General features: G+C 39.4%; 1 protein-coding gene across 1 annotated transcript; it reads right to left on the minus strand.

The window, feature by feature from the left end:
- Positions 1-12,886: 12,886 nt before the first annotated feature.
- On the minus strand, positions 12,887-14,863 carry LOC127093269 (uncharacterized). Its single transcript, XM_051032183.1, has 4 exons — positions 14,669-14,863; positions 14,059-14,425; positions 13,124-13,974; positions 12,887-13,009 (listed from the first exon to the last, which is right to left on the minus strand). Exons 1-4 carry the CDS (start codon positions 14,861-14,863, stop codon positions 12,887-12,889), a joined length of 1,536 nt encoding a protein of 511 aa, XP_050888140.1.
- Between the last annotated feature and the right edge of the window lie 6,512 nt (positions 14,864-21,375).

Consider the following 21,375-nt stretch of genomic DNA (forward strand, 5'->3'; position numbering starts at 1 on the left):
GTGGTAGAGGCTCAAGTGGATCAAGGCATTTCAAGGTCATCTGAGGACCGAAAAGTCAACTATGCAGTCAACTGAGGGCTATGAGGTGGGGAAATGAGTTGAGACACCTCAATCATGTTCAAAAGAAGTCCATTTGTCATTCTAAACATCTATCTTGAAGATTTTGAAGTCATGGCAAAAGTTTCCAAAAATGGAAAATGACCTGTAATTTCAAGTTTCCAAAAATGGCAAGTTTCTGGTCCGCATTCAACTTGACTTATCAAAACCAACGAAGTTTCAAATGGATTTTTGGTGAACGTGAAAGTTGTATATTTTTGTCTCCCTTTTCCAAAAAGTCCTAATTCATGTCCATATGATGAATTGTTGAGAAGTTATGGCCAAATGATAACAAGGTGTGCATGGAAATTCAAAGTGACATAACTTTTGATACATAACTCCAATTTGGTCCATTCTTTTTGCAAAATACTCCTCATGATCAATACTTCTCAAAACAAGCCTTGCCATGCATGGAAAAAGTGTGTATGATCATCATTCCTCAAGTGATCATTTTGGAGGGAATTTCTACAATTCAAAATTGGCTTATGATAAAAACAAAATAACCATTCCATCATGATCCTTGGTTGCTTTTAAGTGAAATCAAACCCTTGCATGAGCATGTACACGTGGATATTGGCCATGCTAGCTTCATTTGCAATTTTGCAAGACACTTCAATTCTCACTAATCATGATTAAACCAAGGCCTAATTTGATTAGCATTGTGATTAGCATGCCATATAAAAGCTGAAACCCTAATCTCATTGGCCATAACAGAATTTCAGATCTCAAATTTTCATTTTTCCCTCCATTTTTCTCTCTCTTCGAATCCTTGATTTCGCCACACAAACACCAAAAATTCTTCAAGATTCTTGATCATCATCCTTCATTGATCAAGAATCAACCTCTGTTTTGGATAATTGAGCTGGAAATCGTGCCATTCAAGAACACTCACATGTTAATGGAAGTTTGAAATTAAGGAAGATTAAAGAGTTTTCAACGGTTGATCCTTGCTTAAAGCTTCAACAGAAGTATAGTGGAGTAGATCTGGAACATATGAGAGCTTGAGGATACGATTTCAGAAGCTTCCATTTCAAGTAAGTGAAAAATTCGTCATCATCTTTTGCTGTTTTATGTACATAGAAGTGTAGATCCTGATGTGTAGATCACGAATATATAAGTAGATTTTGAAATGGTTAAGAATTGAGGAAGTTATGTGGAATAAAAGTTTTGGTCATCAAAATGTTTGCCTTTAATCTAGGAAATTTAGGGAGAATTAGAGGATTTGGATATGATATTTGAGATCCTCGTGAGAAACCGCGTCGAATGATGTACGCCTTGCCAATTTCTGGAAAAATATCTGGGAGCGCCGCCGTCCAAGTCGTCGGAGAAGACGACCGGAGCTTAGCTCCGGCGTCTGGTTTTGCTAGGGTTTAGTGCTGATGTGTGAGCCATGTGTACGCTGGCGTGGAGGTTCGATTTGATATAAGTCCTTTGACTAAGCCACACAAGCATTTGAACGCTGACTAAGCGCGTGACTAGATTTAATGAAACGCATCGTTTCATTTGTGTGATGTGGCTGCCATGTAATTGCCTGCGTGTGTATTTGATTGGTTCTGAGTGCATTGACCATTGCCACGCGTATTTGACTTGCTGATTGTGCGTGCCACCGTGTTTAATGAAGTGCTGCATTTTGCCTGTTTAAACCTGGTCCGTTGATCATGATTGCGCGCCTCATCTGATGGTCCAGGATTTTTCAGATTTAATTCAAATTAATTTTTTCCCTCCACATGTCATTTGTTTATCCAATTATTTTAGCTGTTTTGTAAAAATCATAAAAAATTGAAAAATAGTCCAAATTAACTCCAATTTTTTTTCATAGCTTTGTTTTAGTGTCTAGTTTTTTATGGTATTAATTTTATGATTTGTTGATGTCTGAATTTTTAATTGTGAATTTTTGATTGGACATTGTGTTATTTTGACATGTTGTGTTCATTGCCTTGTGAAGTGCTATGTGTTGATCCATTTGATCTGAATTTTTGCATGCTTGATCTTCACATATGATATGACTTTTTGAGCACTGGTTTGAATTTTTTTCTCATATGCTATCATTGTTTTTGACACATGAAGATATATGTGACAATTTGTGTCATATTTTTTGCATTGCATTTGTGCATTTTTATTCATCTATCATTTGAACTCTTCTGGATCTGATTTTTTAAACATTGTTTGGTCATGACATGAGTAGCTTGCATAAAAAATCTCAAGGCCATTAGGTACATTTCTGTTTTGATTTGGATTTTCTAATTTGGATGTCCATTTTGTGCACATTTGCTTGCCTTTGCTTTACATTGATCATTCGAGCTACTTGCCTTGTGTATTGAGGTTGGTCTTTTCGAGGACATTTTATTGATTGTTTGAATGTGCAATATGTGAAAGATTGGTTTCTTTTTTGATCATTTAGTTTGGTTTTGAACTTGGTCTTTGTACTAGTGTTTTGTACATGAACTAACCTTGACTTCTGATTAGGTTTGGACATTTAGCATTAATGGTTGAGTTGCTCACCTTTTGAGATGCAAATTGGATTGTGTTTTGACTTCTTTGTGTTTTGCAGGGGTTTAAGTTGATGTGTTGAGCTCATTTCTTCATTTGAATGTTTGAACATTGCTCATTGAGTTGTGTGCAGTTGGATGGTTTCACTGTTTGTTTTCTGATTGGTTGTCTGAGATATTAACTGTTTAGCTTTTGTACAAGTACATTAGTTGCTTGCTTTTAGCTCTTGCTTGAGCTTGGGATTGTGGTCGATACACCACTTAGGTAGCTATCTTCTTACTCCATGTAGTCTGGAAGTCCTGTCACCTTTTTGGCAGGCATTTTGCTGGCAAGTCCTCCTTAAGAGGCTCTATTTGTGTTTGTTTACATTTGTGCCAAAGACCTCCAAGATGAGGCATGTGTTATTTGATAAGTCCTCCTAAGTGAAGAGGAAATTGACGGATAGAAGGGATTAGTAGCCAATCCCCCGTTATTCAGTGAGTCGTTCATTATGCTCGCACTACGTGCTGATGCTTCTGAACATGAACCAAAGATCTTTGTCCAGTGTCCGTCAAGTGGAATAGGATCTCACTTTCTGGATCCCCACGCTTTCTTTGTCATGAGCTCACCCAGGCCAGGGTTAAGAGCATGAGGTCTCATCCTCATTTCCATTTTAATCAGCTTCACCCTAACTCTCAATGTTAGTGGTTAAGAGCTACAGATTACCCCTTACAGTTTGGCTTGTTTGTCGAGGTTGATATGACCCCTCTTGACTAAAGCCTACCCATTGTTTGGGCCTCTTGTATGGATATAGTGAGTGATGCTTGTTCACTTGTGTTAATGTGTTTATCTGCTTTCCTCTTCTCATCTCCATTTCTGTAGGAGTTGTATGATTGATTTCTGAGGAAGCTGAATGCATGTTAGGGACCTCAACTTAGGGATAATTGATTACATGACAACTATTAGGCTCGAGTCTTAGTCTCCCTATTAGTTTGTTGTTTCCCTGGTCTCTGGTTAGGAGAGTGTTGTACCCCTGTTCAGGGGAACTACGTCGCCCTGATTCTCATACCAGATGAGATACGTAGGCAGGAGGTTGTAAGCAATCTCTCCGGGCACCCTTTTCTTTTTTGAGTCTGTGTTGGTTCAACCTTTTCTTTTTTGTTGTTTTGTGTGTGTACCCTTTGTTTGTCTTCTTTGGTGTGAGTACTTGTTTGTACAGCGTGTGCGTGTGTGGTATGTTTATAACTTGAGGATTTCTTCTGTTATCATTTGGTGTTCATATTTGGGGTTCATTGGTGATGATTGTTATCATTTGGGGTTCATCTTTCGGGTTCATTTGTGATGATTGTTCACTTGGGGTTCATCTTTGGGGTTCATCTTTGGATATTTGATTACTTTGTTAGGGATTCATTCTGATAACCTTCTTCTTTGGTGTTCGCTGGTTAGCGTTTGTTATTGTTTGGAGTCGGATGTAAGTCCATGTATTGGCATTCTGTTTCCTTGTTTGTGTTGATTGTTTGGAGTCGGATGTAAGTCCATGTATTGGCATTCTGTTTCCTTTTTGTTGTTTGGAGTCGGATGTAAGTCCATGTATTGGCTTTCTGTTTCCTTTTTGTTGTTAGGAGTCGGATATAAGTCCATGTATTGGCATTCTGTTTCCTGTTGAGTGTTTCTTTTGACGTCTCAGCGTCCCTTTTTTGTGTTTTGTTTCGGCGTGCGTTAGCCGAGCTACGAGTGATATGATTCTTCTCTGGATAGAGAAGATACGTAGGCATAGGATGCGATATCCTAGCGAGCATGCCTCCCTTTCCCCAAACTATGTTGACTCTGATGTTTGTTTATGACAAACTACGTAGGCCCAGGATGCGACATCCTGCCGAGTCCACTTCCTCCTTCTTCTTTCATCTGTTTTATTATTCCTGTTCGTGCAATTTCTTTGAGAAGTTTTATTAGCAACCTTTTCCTATTCTTTAAGCTATCTTTTGAGCATGGATCCCGTTGAGTACGGCGGATGTGAGGGGTTCTAATACCTTCCCCTTGCGTAACCGACTCCCGCACCTTGCAATCTCTGGTCGTAAGACCGTTCCTTTTCCTTTCTTAGGTTAGTCCTGCGCTCCCTTTCCGTCATAGGATGAATAGCGTCGGTGGCGGCTCTGTATTTTCCCGCCGATTGTTTTTCGCGTTGCGACACAATGTCATAATGAGAAACATTTCTCTTTGAATCATTTTCATATGTCAAAAGTTGTAGGAGATAGGGTCTAGGGAACCCTAGATTTGACCAGTTGACTTTTTTGGTCAACCTCCTTGAACCAACTTGCAAACTTGAAGTTATTTTTCCCTTTGGGGCTCATAGAGGATCATATATGCAGACGATGGAGTAAAATGGACTATCCCTTGATTATATTTGATCAAATGTTGAAGAAACTTATTGGGTAAGACACACAAGATACCCAGATGAATTAGGGCTTCCATGACAAACAAGCTTCAATCTCTTGATGAATTCTTGATCAAAATTACAAATAAAGAACATGGGGATCCATATATGATTCTTAGAACCAATGTGAAACTTTCTTTGATTGATCTCTTGCATTGAGGGTCTAAAAACCTAGATGTGAGCTTTATGAGGCATAGGTAGATGCACACACTACCTACAGAAGAAATAACACTACACTAGACATATTTTTGGTATTTTGGTTAGTTAAACAAAGAAAAATAAAGTTTGATACAATCACAAATGCTTTGTGATCTCTCCCAATGAAAATCCAATGAATAGGAATAAGGAGGATGCCAAGGTGTGATCCCAAAGCAAATGGAAATGATAAGATGGCATGAGGGATATTAGGGGTCAAAATTAGGGTCTTACAGTTGCCCCTATTTAAGGTCATTCTAGCCGAATATGTGGAGGTTAAAATCTTTTTATCAACTCGATAGAATGGACTTAAATAACAATATCAAGAAACAAATTTTGGTCCGTAAGAGACCTTATAATGCATATGATATGAATGCGAAAAAAAACTTTGGGGAATATATTGCCACAAAGGAAAAGAATTCGGGAGAGACTGAAAGTCCACAGAAGCATAATGCATTCCATAAGGAGAACTCACTATGGGGACAAAGACTTTGGGGGATAAAAAGTTATGCGTAGGCCAGGCTACGTCTAAAAAACTACTGGAGACACGAGGGGATTTCCTTAAAAATAAATCAATGGAAAGACTCGGGATGAGGGAAAAAGAATTTGCATGTATCAGGATAACACTAATACATCAAGAAACACCAGCCGGAGAAATACGTAAATCATAACAAATCTGAAATATCCAAACACCAAAAGGAAAATCGATTTCACAAAGAAACATGAATCTAAACTCAACTGGGGAAGAAGAAGCTTCAACACAGGTGTAAAAGAGATATATTATCTACCACTTGCGACTGGGTAAACATATAATATACTCCGGAAGAGGGACATCCGTTACCGGTTAAGGTAAACATATCAAGGATGACTCGCTGAGAAAAAATGAGGAATTTTAATTACCGGTTATTGGGTAAGAATAGCCTACTAGGGAAAAATGAAACAATAGGATTTACAACTAGCAGTTTACTGGGTAGAAGACCAAAGAGAGAGTATCCGTCACCGGTTAAAGTGAACATATCAAGGATAAAATCAAAGGGAGAGTCACCAACTACCAGTTATGGAAGCTTAACAAAGGTGATCATCCTCAAAACAATAGGATTTATAGCTATCATTTACTAGGTAGAATACCGAACAGGAAAAATATCCATCACCGGTTAAGATGAACATATCAAGGATAAACTTGCTGGGAAAGAAGGATTTACAAGTACCGGTTACTGGGTAGAAGACCAAAGAGAGATTATCCATCACCGGTTAGAGTGAACATATCAAGGATAAACTCAGAAGAAAGAATATCTGTCACCGGTTAAAGTGAACGTATCAAGGATAGACTGCCTTGGGAAACAAAGAAAAAAATGAATCCACCGGAAAAAACCAAGAAGTAAATTACCTTTTACCGGTTATTGGGTAAATTAACACAAGTAAAGTACTCAACATCAAGAATAATATTACCGGTTACTGGGTAATAAACTTTTGGGGACCAAAAGATCTATCTAGGTAAGAACTAGAAAGAAATGGTCAAACAAGACTCAACCCAATGAGGACATAACTCAAGGGAAGCGGTTCCATCCAGATAATGAACTAGGGAGAAGACATAAATAATAATCATCCACGAGGAAATAACTCAGTCAGGAAGGAGAAAGTATAAACTCTTTATGCTTAAGGGGATGGCACTCTATATTGAAAGAGGCCAAACACACCAAATCTACATGGGGAAATAATAACACAAAAGTAGGGGATCAGAAAAAAGGTCAATGGCGTAAAATGCGCAATGAAATATCTGATTCTATGTTTTATGCTTGTGTATGGATGTATATGTATATGATTATGCTGACAAACAAGCACAAAGGATACAAACAGGAAGATCCAATCATCACAACCAGATACTCGGTTAATCTCAACAAGATGGGAACACCAACAAGAGAGCCTGCTAGGGATGAGGATAAATCAACGAGGATATAAATTATATCTTAAAATATATTCAATTCCCTGGGGATGGCTCATGACCAAGTGCTCAAGGAAGACTGGGGATATCACAATCCAAATCAAAGCTCAACTCTGGTTGGGGAAGGACATGGAAAACATGCATCCGACCAAAAACTGCTGAAGACTCAGCGCTAGACGAAACGAAGAATATATCTATATTAATAGCAATTATAGAGATCAAAACAGATCCAACTCAAAACTCAACTCTTGGGAGAGGAGGACACACTGCTAGGGGATAAGCCAAGATTGACAAAGGTCTTGCTTAAAACATAACTCTCAGGGAGAGGAGAAAATACAACTTGACAACTTCTCTAGGGGATGAAAGCATTGATGAGAATATCAATCAACTACTGAGGATATGGGGGGTCTGCTGAGGATCCACATCTCAAGCTGAGTGATATATACACTTCAAGGCAACAAGTCAACATTGCGGGGAATTTTAGGTCAACACTATATCAAATGGGAGACAACCCTACAGGGGACGACTACATCAAATACTAATCAGAATCAAACAGCATCTGAAATGAGGAGATCTTTCATCATTAGAAGAGGAAACTCCATTGGGGATCCATGTCACAACAAGAGGTAAAACTTTGAGTGAGGAACCCGGCAATTTCCTAGGGATTCCAACAAAAATCAATTCTGTGGGAGACTTCACTTGGGATTCAAAGTCTTCCAGGACGCAGCAAACACCGAACGAGGATGCAATCAGCAACCAATTCCTCAAGAGGAAAACAAAAGTCATAAGACTCTTCTTAGAGATTGAGAAATAAACCAATTCCAAGGTATCGAATATTAACCGAATCTGTAGACTCATGCTGGGGGAAAACTTCCACGGCTATGCAACAACCAAATAAAGGTGTGCTAGGGATCTGAAAACCAAGTAAAGGTTCCATGGAGATCTAGGATTCAATCAAAAATGCAAACTGAGGACGAAAATCAAGAAAACCTCAGCTAGGGAAGGATGAACTGCAAAGAGAACAACACATCATCTCCACTGAGGATAAATGCTAAACTACTTGGGAAGCAACTCATTAACCATGCTGGGATGAACAGCGAACTGTTAGGGAGATTAAATCACAAATAACTACTCGGAGAAAACACCAATGTTTCATAAATCAAGACTTACCATTCTTAGATTGTTGTTGACATTCCTTTTTGAATTCGATGTTCTTAAAGTAAATGCCTCATTATTTTAGAAAAATGATTATTCATTGATTTATTTATTTCAAAATTATCATCATAAAATTTCAATTTTATTTAAGCAGAAACAAGTAAGAGTAACAAATAATTGGATAAAAGCTCAACTTTATTTAATAGAATGGTAGTCTGCAAATGGCGAAACTCCATGGATTTCTACAAAGTTTGAAAATGGTAATTTATACGTAAAATGGCTACATTGAATGCAATTACTACTACTCCCCCTACCAACTTTCAAATCCACTATGCTTTTGTCTTCGATCAAGAAATGATAAATCAGAACCAAATGACCTGTCCAAAACTGCTTCAAAGATCAGGACTAGCCGGATGCAGTTATTTACCATAATCCCTATTTTTTTCCTAGATTTCCCCAAGGTGGGGTACTCAATCTACCAGGGTGATTTTTGTTTTATGTCTCTAACTTTTTCCTAGATAGCCCTTTCGGGTTTTCAATCCATTGAGACGCTCATTTTTTCCTAAGCCGCCATTTCGGGTTTTAAACTTAGCGAGATGTTCTCTTTTTATTTTTTTAGGCGAAGTATTTATGGACTGCATCGACATTCATAGGACGAGTGAACTCTTCACCATCCATAGTTGTAAGAATCAATGCACCGTCTGAGAAGGCTTTCTTACCAACATATGGGCCTTCATAATTATGAGTCCATTTTCCCCTAGAATCAAGTTTGAAAGATAAGATCTTCTTGAGCAAAAGGTTACCTTCTCGGAACACACGAGGCTTGAGCTTCTTATCGAAATATTTCTTCATTCTCTGTTGATATAACTTACCATGACACATGGCAGTCAATCTCTTCTCCTCAATCAAATGGAGCTGATCAAACCTGGTCTGACACCATTCAATTTCTGTTAACCTGGCTTCCATCAACATACACAATGATGAGATCTCAACCTCTACGGGGAGCACGACTTACATGCCATAATCAAGAGAGAAAGGGGTTTCCCCTGTTGAAGTGCAGACGGATGTACGATACTCATGCAAAGCAAATGGGATCATCTCATGCCAATCTTTGTACGTCACAACCATCTTTTGGATAATCTTCTTGATATTCTTGTTCGTAGCTTCAACAACCCCATTCATCTTGGGTTTGTAGGGAGAATAATTATGATGTGTTATTTTGAAGTCTTTGCAAAGAGCTTCCACCATATTATTATTCAAGTTCAATCCATTATCAGTAATGGTCTTACTTGGCACACCATAACGACATATAATCTGATTCTTGATAAACCTTACAACAACTTGCTTGGTCACATTAACATACGATGTTGCTTCAACCCACTTTATAAGGTAATCAATATCCACTAAAATGAAACAATGTCCATTTGATGCTTTGGCTCAATCATGCCAATCATATCAATTCCCCACATGGATAAGGGTCATGGGGAGGAAATGAAGTTCAAAAGTGTTGGAGGAACATAAATCTTATCTGCATAAATGTGACACTTGTGGCATTTCTTAACAAACTTACAACAGTCAGAGACCATTGTCAACCAATAATAACCTGCTCTCAATATCTTCCTTGCCATAGCATGTCCATTGAAATGAGTACCAAAGGAACCTTCATGAACATTCGTCATCAACAGGTCTGCTTCGTGTCTATCCACGCATCTGAGTAGAACCATATCAAAATTCCTCTTGTAAATCACATCACCATTCAGGTAGAAGTTGCCAGCTAATCTTCTTAAAGTCTTCTTATCTTTCAAAGATACCCAGGTGGGTAAATCTGAGTTTGGAGGAAACCTTTGATATCATAATAAGATGGATTATCATCCTTGATTTCTTCAATAGAAAACACATGAGTTGGTCTATCAAGACGCATCACAGTCAGTTTGGAACTTTATTTTAAAAATCACCAGGATTATGGAAGCCAATGTTGCAAAAGCATCTGCCATCCGATTTTCATCTTTATATGGTGTCAAATCGACTTTATTCGTCTCCCATTCACCTTTGATCTGATTAACAACCAAAGCTGAATCTCTATAGATGTCGAGATATTTGATCCTAAGATCAATGGCTTCTTCGAGCCCCATAATGCAAGCTTCATACTCAGCCATATTGTTTGTACATTTGAAGGTCAATCTAGTTGTAAATGGAAACTGAGTGTCTTGATGAGTAATAATCACTGCCCCAATGCCATTACCATATGAATTAATAGCTCCATCAAATACCATGCCCACAGGAACCAGGTTCTAGCCCTTCTTCAAGCAATGGTTCATCATAATATTTCATCTTCAAATACAAAATATCTTCGTCAGGAAAATTATACTACACTGACTGATAATCATCAATAGGTTGGTGAGCTAAATTATCAGCCAAGGCACTACCTTTAATAGCTTTCTGAGCTCGGTATTCAATATCATACTTAGATAACAACATATGCGAATGGGAAATCCTCCCAGTTAAAGCAGGAATTTCAAAAATGTACTTGATTGAATCCATCTTGGATATCAACCAAGTAGTATGATTCAACATCTACTAGCGCAAACGCTTAGCAGCCCAAGCCAAAGCACAACATGTCTTCTCAAGCATAGAATACCGAGACTCACAATCGATGAACTTTTTACTGAGGTAGTAAATTGCATATTCTTTATTCCCATACTCATCTTGATAACCAAGAACACATCCCATTCTCTCTTCAAGCACAGTCAAATACATGACCAAAGGTCTTCCTTCAATAGGCGGAGACAGAATCAGAGGCTTGAGCAGATACTCTTGGATATTGTCAAAAGATTTCTGGAAATCCTCGGCTCAATCACAAGACTCATCTTTTCAAAGGAGCTTGCATGTAGGCGCATATGTGGCAGTCATATACGATATGAATCTTGAGATATAGTTCAAGCGGCTGAGAAAACCTATGATTTGCTTCTTAGTTTTGGTTGCAGGCATCTCTTTTATTGCTTTGACCTTGGCAGGATCAACTTCAATACCCTTCTCGTTGACAATAAAGCCCAACAACTTACCAGAGTGGACACGATGTACACTTATTGGGATTCAAGCGGAGTTTATATTTCCTCAAACGCTGGAATAGCTTCAATAAATGCTCAACATGCTCCTCTTCAGTCCTTGATTTAGCAATCATATCATCAACATAGACCTCAATATCTTTATGCATCATATCATGGAAAAGAGTAGTCATGGTTCTCTGGTACGTTGCACCAGCATTCTTTAAATCGAAAGGCATCACTCGATAACAGAATGTTCCCCAAGGCGTAATGAATGTGGTCTTCTCCATGTCTTCGGGTTCCATCTTAATTTTGATTATAACTGGAAAATCCGTCCATAAAAGAAAAGACTTTGAATTTAGTTGTATTTTCTACCAACATATCAATGTGTGGCAGAGGAAAATAATATTTTGGACTGGCTTTATTCAAATCTCTATAGTCAACACACATACAAACTTTTCCCTCTTTCTTAAGAACAAGAACAATATTGGCCACCCACTGCGGATACTCGGAGGTAACAAGGAAACCAACATCAATATGCTTCTTCACTTCCTCCTTAATCTTCATTTCCATATCGGGATGAGTTCTTCTCAGTTTCTGCATGACCGACGTGCATTCTGGATTCAATAGCAATCTATGCTCCATAATATCAGTATCAATACCTGTAATATCTTGATAGGACCAAGCAAATACATTAGAGTATTCTCTGAGAAGATTAACCAACCCCTTCTTAACATTTGGACAAAGTTGCGACCCAATCTTGACATCCTTGACATCATCTTCGGAACCCAAGCTGACTAATTCAATCTGCTCTTCAAACGACTGAATAGTTCTTTCTTCATGCTCAAGCAAACGGGATAACTCATCAGGCACTTCCTCCTCATCATTCTCTTCCTCAACGTCAAACATAGGGAAATCCAAGTTTGGAGAGGGAGTAGGATCATTATATCCAATGGGTTTGAGAAGCAACCTACATAATGATTTGATATTTTAATTTTAGAAATAAGAAGTGAAAATAAATATTATGAAGATATGGGAAAATTATTGCTTATTTATGTTTTTTTGTGATTACCATTTTTCAGAAAAAGCAAAAGTTAAAAACATCATAGATATGGATGAACAAAATTGTATTTTATTGATGATAATATTGAAAATGCCCAACGATGTTTCACTTCTCCCTTAGGCATAAGAGAAGGATTTTTATTTTGATAATAAAACAAATTACTTTGAACGATGTACAATGGCAGGAACGTCTACGACAACCCAATTGTTGCAAGTCTGGCCATGTGTCATAAAATTGGCACCAACTTCGACTTCATCGTCATCTTCAATAATTGCAGCTGAGTGTTGTTCATATTTATGAATGAACCCTCGACTATGGAAAACTTGTTGCATAGCCTTGACATCTCCGTTGGAAGGCCCTTGCTGAAATCCCATACCAACCCTGTTCTTGTTCTCAACTACTTCTACAACACGACCCCACTTGTCAGTGCCACTAGCCTGAACAATTTCACGTGCATCTTTTAGAGAAGACATGGATGCCCCAGTCTTCTAAATCTCATTAGCAATAGATAAAGCTTGGAATGACGTTCCAACTCCTTCTTCAGCTTCCACATAGGTAAAGGATGATAGGTGGCTCACCAAAAGCGCTTTCTCTCCACCAACTACGAAGAGCTTGCCATTTTTAACAAATTTAAGCTTATGATGCAAAGTGGACATGATAACAGCAACTTCATGAATCTATAGCCTTCCCAGTAAACAACTGTAGGCTGGATGAATGTCTATTACTTGGAAAGTAATCTGAAATTCACTCTGACCAATCTTGACTGGAAGGTCCACCTCTTTGATGACAGTTTTATGAGAATCGTCGAACGCTTTTACCACCACAACATTGTACCTCATAGGTGCACCTTGATAAGACAATCTTGCCAAAGTTGATTTGGGTAGCACATTCAATGACGAACCGGTATCTACCAAAACATTGGACAGAGCATCCTCTTTGCAATTCATGGATATGTGGAGTGCCAAGTTATGAATTTTTCCTTCCTCACGAAGCACTTCATCACAAAAGCTCAAATTGTTGCAAGAAGTGATATTGGCAACAATGTGATTAAACTGATCCATTGTGAAATAATGCTCTACATATGCTTGCTCCAACACTTTCTGCAAAGCTTCTCTATGCGCTTCGGAGTTCATCAATAAAGATAACACAAAAATATTTGATGGCATTTGGAGTAGCTGCTCCACAATGTTGAACCCACTCTTCTTAATTAACCGCAGAACTTCATCATTACCATTATCTTTAACCTTCAAACCACTGGATTCACCATACTGACAAGTGGGAGCGTTAACCAGATCAACTGAAGGAACATCTACCTTCTTACTAACCACAACGTCCTCCACAACCTTCGTGGGTACTGGATCAAATACACGACCGCTACGGGTCACCTTCACAACATCTACAATGCTTACTACTGAATTTGCAGCGGGAAGAGGAACCTCTTGCCCATTCTCAATCATAGTAGCATTGTATTTATAAGGTACAACTTTATCGAATGAGTACAGGATGGGGCCCTCTAATCGTATTACCAACAATAATACCGATCTATTGTCAATCTTGTTGCTGTCATACTGGATAACTACTCAGTTAGGATATTTAAACACTGACACGATAACATTTACATCACTACCCATATGTTTGGGTTATTGGCTCTGAATTATACCTTCATCTATCAAGTTCTGAATATCCGTCTTGGCAATCACACATCCTCGAGGATTGACACCGTAGATAACATAACCATCATGGTTGTGCTCACAATCACTGATCAAACATAGAGTTCTATGGATCTCTACCAAAGACTGGCGAATGTGACGAACATCGAAAACCCTGAAATTCCCAGGACAACCATCTACCATATTCACAGAAGCATTGCCATGAGCGGGAAACGAATTAGCTTTGACATTAGGTGCGCTGTCCTCAAAGGACACCATACCATTCTTGATCAATTTCTGGACTCTATGCTTCAAAGGATAGCAATTTTCAATGTCATGGTCGGGGGCTCCATGATGAAAAGCACGGTGCAAATCAGGCTTAAACCACCATGGAAAAGGTTCAGGTGTATGTGGAGGATTTCTTGGTTGAATCAAATTCTTGACAACCAAAGAAGGATATAATTCTGCATAAGTCATCGGAATAGGATCGAAAGTGATCTTCTTCCTTTCAAAATTATGTTGATTATTGTTGTAGTGATTGTTGTGGGTACGCTGTTGTTGTTGAACCGGTACTGATTGATTTGTTGGGTTGTTGGTAAAAATGGGAATAACTGACGATACTTGATGATGCTGCTGCTGAGGTCTGGCACTCTTCCTCACATAAGGCGTCTTCTGCCTCCCTACAGATACTACATTGGTTTCCCCTTCCTTCTTCTTGGAGAAACTACCGCCATATTTCTTGCTCGTAGACACCTTTTCTTTAGATAACCGGCCCCCTCGGACACCCTCTTCTAATCGCATCCCCATGTTCACCATTTCAGTGAAATCATTAGGAGCACTATAAATCATACGTTCATAATAAAATGAACTCAAGGTCTTCAAAAAGATCTTGGTCATCTCTTTCTCCTCCAAGGGTGGGCTAATTTGAGCAACAAGTTCTCTCAATCTCTATGCGTACTCCTTGAATGTCTCCTTATATTTCTGAGACATTGACCGTAGCTGATCACGATTAGGAGCCATATCAACGTTGTACTTGTATTACTTTATGAAGGCCTCTCCCAAGTCATTGAAAGTACGAACACTAGCACTGTCCAAACCCATATACCACCGAAGTGTAGCACCAGTTAAACTGTCTTCGAAGTAGTGGATGAGTAGTTCATCATTATCTTTCTGAGTAGACATCTTATGGGCATACATTACAAGATGACTTAGAGGGCAAGTATTTCCTTTATACTTTTCAAAGTCCGGGACCTTGAATTTGATAGGGATTTGGACGTTGCACACTAAGCACAACTCAGGAACACTCTTACCCAACAGATCTTTCCCCCTAAGGGTCTTAAATTCCTTTCTCAACTCAATAAATTGGTCTTTCATCTCATCCATCTTCTCATAAACATCAGGGCCCTTAGACGGCTCAGAATGATAGATGGTTTCCTCGACATGAGGCAAAGTATGCACGACAGGAGGAGGAACATACATGACCGAGTAAGATGCCGGAATAGAAGCAAAAGTTGGAGCATATCCTTCAGGCATAAAGTTCAGAGGCATCCCCCACGGGAATCCGACAGGCATAGCTGGCGCAGACTGGCTAGCGGGAACTACAAGCGCTGGTGCAAAAACAACTTCAGAGATAACAGTCCTCTAATGAGCTCGAGTATTATAGTGATGAGTCAGCTTGTCTAATACAAAGAGGAAGAACAATAAGACATCTAGACGAAGGTTGGAATGCAATAAACCTATTATGCAAATGATGCATGAAACACAATGTTTTTAATTTTAATTTCAATGAATATACAAAGTCCTACTTGCAAGTATTTCAATAATCAATAATAATAATAATTAGTAATAACAATTTTTTACCATAAAAATCTCTCATTTTATTCATACAATTTTGGAAGGATTACACTTAGTACAATTTCAGAAACAAAAAAAAAGTACAAATAGAAGAGGAAAGGAGAGTCTCATCCTAAGGATCCCTAGAAACTGAATTAGCTGAACTAGCCAAGGGTGTATACTTCTTTCAGATGCCTCTGATCTTTGACTCAAAAGATGTCTTCATCTGAGCTTTCTCGAAGACGAGCTGATCAACAACCTTCTTCCTAGCACCGAAAGGATGAGGAATACTAGAGGAAAATAAATCCTCTGGCTCTCTCCGTCTCTTTACTGCATGCTCTTCAAGAACCTCTATGAGTGCATCCTTGTATTTTGACTCGAATTGCAACTCCACATTCTTTCGATTCAAAGCATGGAACCACTTTTCCCAAAGGTCCCTCTCTTGCTTCATATTGGCAAGTGCATCTTACAACTCCTCTACGTCTTGGTTAGGGAGAGATGATGGCTCATCCACAACCATAGACATGTGTCTTTCGCAAGCGTATATCATCTTAAGCTCTAAGGCTCTCTTCTTCACCCCAAGTAGTGTAAGCTTACAAAGTCACACAATTGCACGGACCAAGATCGACTCTTACCTTCCTATGAATATTATGCCAAGCATGCCCCATTCTACTCTTCAAATTTTGGGGATCTTTACCCTCTTGGTAGAAGAGACCTTCTAACTCAATGTTATTAGGTTTATCCTTCAAGGGGAACCCAAGCTGACGACGAGCCAAAGTAGGATTGTAGTTGATTCCTCCTTGTGTACCAATGAGAGGCACATTAGAGAACTCACCATAACTATCAATAATCTTCAAGCCATCAAATGTAGAATCATACCAAACAATATCATCATTAGTGAGAGACATAAGTCTCTAACACCACCGTAGACATTGCTTGTTCTCCAAGAAGAGTGGTGTCTGAGGCAAGTGCGAAATAAACCACTTGTACAAAAGAGGAATGCAACACACAATGGTCCAGCCACCCTTAGAATTCCTTAGATGCAAAGAGAAGTACGTGTCACACAACAAAGTCGGAACAGGATTCCCAATCAAGAAGACTCTAATGGCATTAACATCAACAAAGCTGTCAATGTTAGGGAACAAATCTAAACCATAAATAAGCATGACAAAGATGGCTTCAAAAGCGTCCATGCTACCAACTTAAGCAAAAGCAGTAGCTCTACCAATGAGAAACTCAGAATTTAACCCTTGGGTTCCTCCTTTCTTCATCATATTAGCATTTATCTCAGATTTCTTCAAATGAAGAGCTTCAGTTATGACTTGAGATCTCGGAATCTCCTCTAATCCGCTGAAAGGTACTTAGTTAGATACGGGCATATCCAAGAGATAGGCATACTCTTCTAACATGGGCACAAGCTTATAATCAGGAAAAGTGAAACACCGATAGAGGGGGTCATAAAACTGTACCAAGACACTTAAAAGTCCTCCAACCACAACCGTAAACAATAGGGATAAAAGCTTCCCATGATGTTGCTTGAAATCCAAGGGATCTAATACAAAGGATGATGGCTTCCCTAACTCCTTAAAGTCGGGACATCTGAAAATGTACTTCTAAGTGTTCCTTAGTCCACAATCCTGAAGGTGAGAAAAACAAGAAAGGGGGGGGGGGTTGAATTGTTTTGGAAAATAAGCTACTCCAGTCCACCCGCCCAATGTGATTTCGCCTTTAAAAAGGACTTAATCCACTAATCTTGAAAGATTATTACAACCAACGTCTAAGAGAAAGATCTCTTAGTCCTCCCAAGTATACAGACTGCGCAGAGTCACTTGAGGAATAAAAATTAATTTAGGTAAAAACAGAATTTGTAATCTAGAGTGCTTCTAGGATAAAGCAAATATTACAGAAATTTGAGCAAGTAAGAAGTTTCACGTTATGAGCAAAAGCTCGTGAAAGATTAAGAGAGAGAGAGTAAAGTATTTATGTGTGTTCAGGTGTATCTCTCAGTGAGGTTTTCCGTCCTTTATATAGAGGTGAAAGGACCGTTGTAGTGATGGCAAATATTTTGTCTTGATGAGAGTTTAATGCCATAACTTCTGTTGTTTCTTGCCAAAACAAGTTTGTCTCCCTGAATAACTTCTTTCCAAATATAATTTCTTTCTATTTGAAGTTGTAGTTTCCGTTACTCTTTCTGGATAAGGAAATTCTTCGTCAGAGTCTGAATTACTCTATTAATCTGAGATCTGAGAAATGACATTAGAGCTTCTGATAGTCCTGGTCTTTTAGATCATCAGTGTTAACTTCAGAGGAAGTTGAGAGCCTCTGGTATTCTGATATGATGTTGCTCAGAGTCAGAACTTCTGGAGCGCGCTTCTTCTTCAGGTGCTTCTGATATTCTGATATGTTGTTTTGCTCAGAGTCAGAGCTTCTAAGGAGCGTTTCCACTTCAGATGCTTTTGATCTTCTGGTACTTTGTATCTGATTTTATTTTGTATCTGATAAAGCGATCAGATTCCTTTGTTCTTGTTCAGAGTCCTGCACACTTAGAAACTTTTCGTTAGAGTGTCAATTTTGGTTTCATCCTTTGTTATCATCAAAATCCTGGAATCTGTTGTAGAACTATTTTTGTTCTTACAATCTCCCCCTTTTTGATGATGACAAAACAAACTTAAATGACAGATGAAACATTCAGATATAAGAGTTTATCAGATCAGATAGAAGTGAGCTCCCCCCAAGATAAGCTAGGGAGTTCAGAAGTTCTTACCAGAGCTTCCAAGCAATGAACTTTTCTAGATACCTTTCTGCATCTTTCTAAGTTAAAGAGTGTTAGATGGATTTTAATTGAATAGTATGTTTGCAGAGTGCTTGAGGAATTAGACAATTTTTCATCAGAGTTGTTTGATTTCTCCCCCTTTTTGTCAGAATCAAAAAGACTTAAAAAATAATAAGCAGGAAGAAAAATATATAGATATATCCAGATAAGGGCAAAAACATCAGAGACAAAACAAGAAAAGCAACAAGCAAAAAAAACATCCTAAGTGCCTAAGGGTTGGGAGGAGGAGGCATTCTCTGAAGCAGTTGAGTCAGCAGATTCTGGATGTTGGCGTTGACTGTGTCCTGTTGATCCAATCTGGCTCGGACTTCCTTCTGCTCTTTCTGAAGCTCCTCAAGGGTTTTGAGAACCAGAGGGGCAAATGTAGAGGACTCCCCCTGAGTCAGAGCATTCTGTTCTTCAGCGGCTTTAGCTTTAGCTTCAGCAGCAGCTTTTTCTTCAGCAGCAGCAGCATCAGCTAGAGCTTTGGCTTCAGCTTCCCTTACCCTTTGAAGTTCTTCTTGTCTTGCCCTTTCTTCTGTTTCCCTTCTGGCTTCTTCCTCATCTTCTCTGGCTAAGCGCTCCTGTAGTCTTGCCTCAACGTCTCTGATAAAGTCGTTTTTGACTTGCTCAGAGAGATTCTTCAGCTTAAAGGCCTTAGAGGTCATCCAGCCAATGACTCTGTTCCAGTGTGTCCTAACAGAGGAAGGATCATCACTGATGCCAGAGTTTGTGGACAGGGACTTAACCTTTTCCACTGATGCTTCTGCGAACATCATAATTGCCTCTTCTAGGGTTGGCAGAGAGTGGTCAGGTTCAGATGGTAGAGGTGAGGAAGTGGGAGGGCTTAGGTTGAGAGTTTGAGGTTCAGCGGAAGTGTTTGGAGGGGTAAGTTCAGGGGCGTTGGGGTCAGAGGTTTGAACGTCAGATGGAGTGACGGTTGGTTGTTCTGTGGGTGGTGAGGTTACTTCAAGTTCAGGTGGAGGTGGCTGTGGTTGTTGGGAGGCAAGGTTTTGTGTCTGAAGTTGGGCTAGAGTGGGAGAAGCGGGGTCAGAGAATTCTGTGTCAGATGAGATGATACAGTAAGGGGGTGATTCTGGGGTTGAGGATGAGGAGGTGGTTTCATTCATTTGTTCAGCTTCAGATATGGGTAATGAGGTAGTGGTGAGATTGAATTTTGGGAGTGGTTGAGATGTTCTAGTCGTTGAAGGAGGGGTTTCAGATGGGGTGTATAGAGGGGTTGGTGGAGGAATGGAAGAGGCAAGTTGTTGTACATAAGGAGCAGGAGAGGCAGACTTACCAGAAGACTCATGCAGAGGTGCTAGAGGTCTTGTTTCAGAGGATTCTCCTAGCTTCGCTTTCTTCGCCTGTGATGTTTTCCCAGAGGGACCTCTTTTATGCCTCACGAAGTTGGGAGCTTTATCTGGCAGTTTGCTCAACCTGAATTCTGAAATATCCACGCCTTCATCCTTCAGACGTTGGAGATAGTGGAGAATTGCCTCTTTGGGTTCTTCCTTGGAGAACAGATATAGACCATGGGGAATTTTCCTCTGATCTTTTAAGGCTTCCCAAGAGGTGTCCAGAGTGGGTCTGACGTTGACCTTCTCCAGAATTCACATGCTCTTCAGATTCCTAGAGTTCAGAGGCCTTCCAGTGTCGATTGCCATGTCTTCCATAAGCCTGAGCTTTACTAGATGGTCCACGAGACCATTCTCTATCAGTACATCTGAGAGGAGTCTTCCCAAGGGAATGTAAGTTCTGGGCTTCATGTGATTTCTGGTTTCTCGTATAGAGTCTCTGAGGTATTTGAAAAGAAGTGCAGGGAGGCAAAGCTTCAGACCTTTATGAATGCAGTACAGAATACATTTCTGATCTGTATTGGTGTAATCTGATGAATTCGACGCTGGGCGATGATGGATTGTTCCCAAAATGAATTTGAGCCAGACCCGGAGGTTTTGATGCAGTTCCTTGTTCTTTGAGGGGTTTCCTTCTGCGTTTAGTTTGAAGATCATTGGGTTGATTTCTTGAGCTATGTATTTTGCCCTGGGATTGATGTTATAAATCCTTCTTCCTCCATCTTTTTGCATGTTTAGCAAAGCAGCGATGGACTTTTCAGTTATCACAATCTTTACTCCTAGAACGTATGAGACGATGAAATGATCGTTAGCATCAGCAAATCTCCAGAATTCCTTAGTGAGATTTGGGTAAACTGGACCGTAGAGGCGTTGAAAGTAGTTTCCCCAACCTTGTTGATGGAGTTCTTCAGTGAGGTCTACGCCATTTCTTCTCATGTTATCAAAATCCACGAGGGATTCACACAGCACGTCCAGTTTTTCAAAAGGTGTTGCAAGGTTAATATGGGGTTCACGGTCAAGAATGTGAGGCTCCTTGTAAACTGGTGTTGTAACTACGCCTGTAACCGTTGGAGTAGGGTTGCTGGTGCTTTGAGCTGGGTTGCTGGAATCCATTTGCTGAGAGTAGTTGAACACAAATTGTTGTTGAGTATCCATGGAGTTGATGAAGAACTGAGATGAAGATGAACTGTTTGCAGAAATGCCTGAGAGAACTGGGGTTAAACGAGTGAGTGAGAGTGAAGTGTGTGGAGAGTGTGAACAGAGTGTTTAAATACCCAAAAAAAAAAGCATGCAAAACGACACAGAAATCAGAGTTTTAGCACACAAAC

This window comes from Lathyrus oleraceus, chromosome 1 (assembly GCF_024323335.1).
Source record: "Lathyrus oleraceus cultivar Zhongwan6 chromosome 1, CAAS_Psat_ZW6_1.0, whole genome shotgun sequence".
In the NCBI taxonomy this organism is placed as follows: Eukaryota; Viridiplantae; Streptophyta; class Magnoliopsida; order Fabales; family Fabaceae; genus Lathyrus; species Lathyrus oleraceus.

Coding starts and splice junctions, on each gene's coding strand:
- LOC127093269 (XM_051032183.1), bottom strand. CDS start 14,863: ATGGTGAACATGGGGATGCGATTAGAAGAGGGTGTCCGAGGGGGCCGG. Junction 13,975..14,058: donor TCAGAACTTGATAGATGAAG/GTATAATTCAGA, acceptor CTAACTGAGTAG/TTATCCAGTATGACAGCAAC. Junction 13,010..13,123: donor AATTTCAGATTACTTTCCAA/GTAATAGACATT, acceptor AAAAATGGCAAG/CTCTTCGTAGTTGGTGGAGA.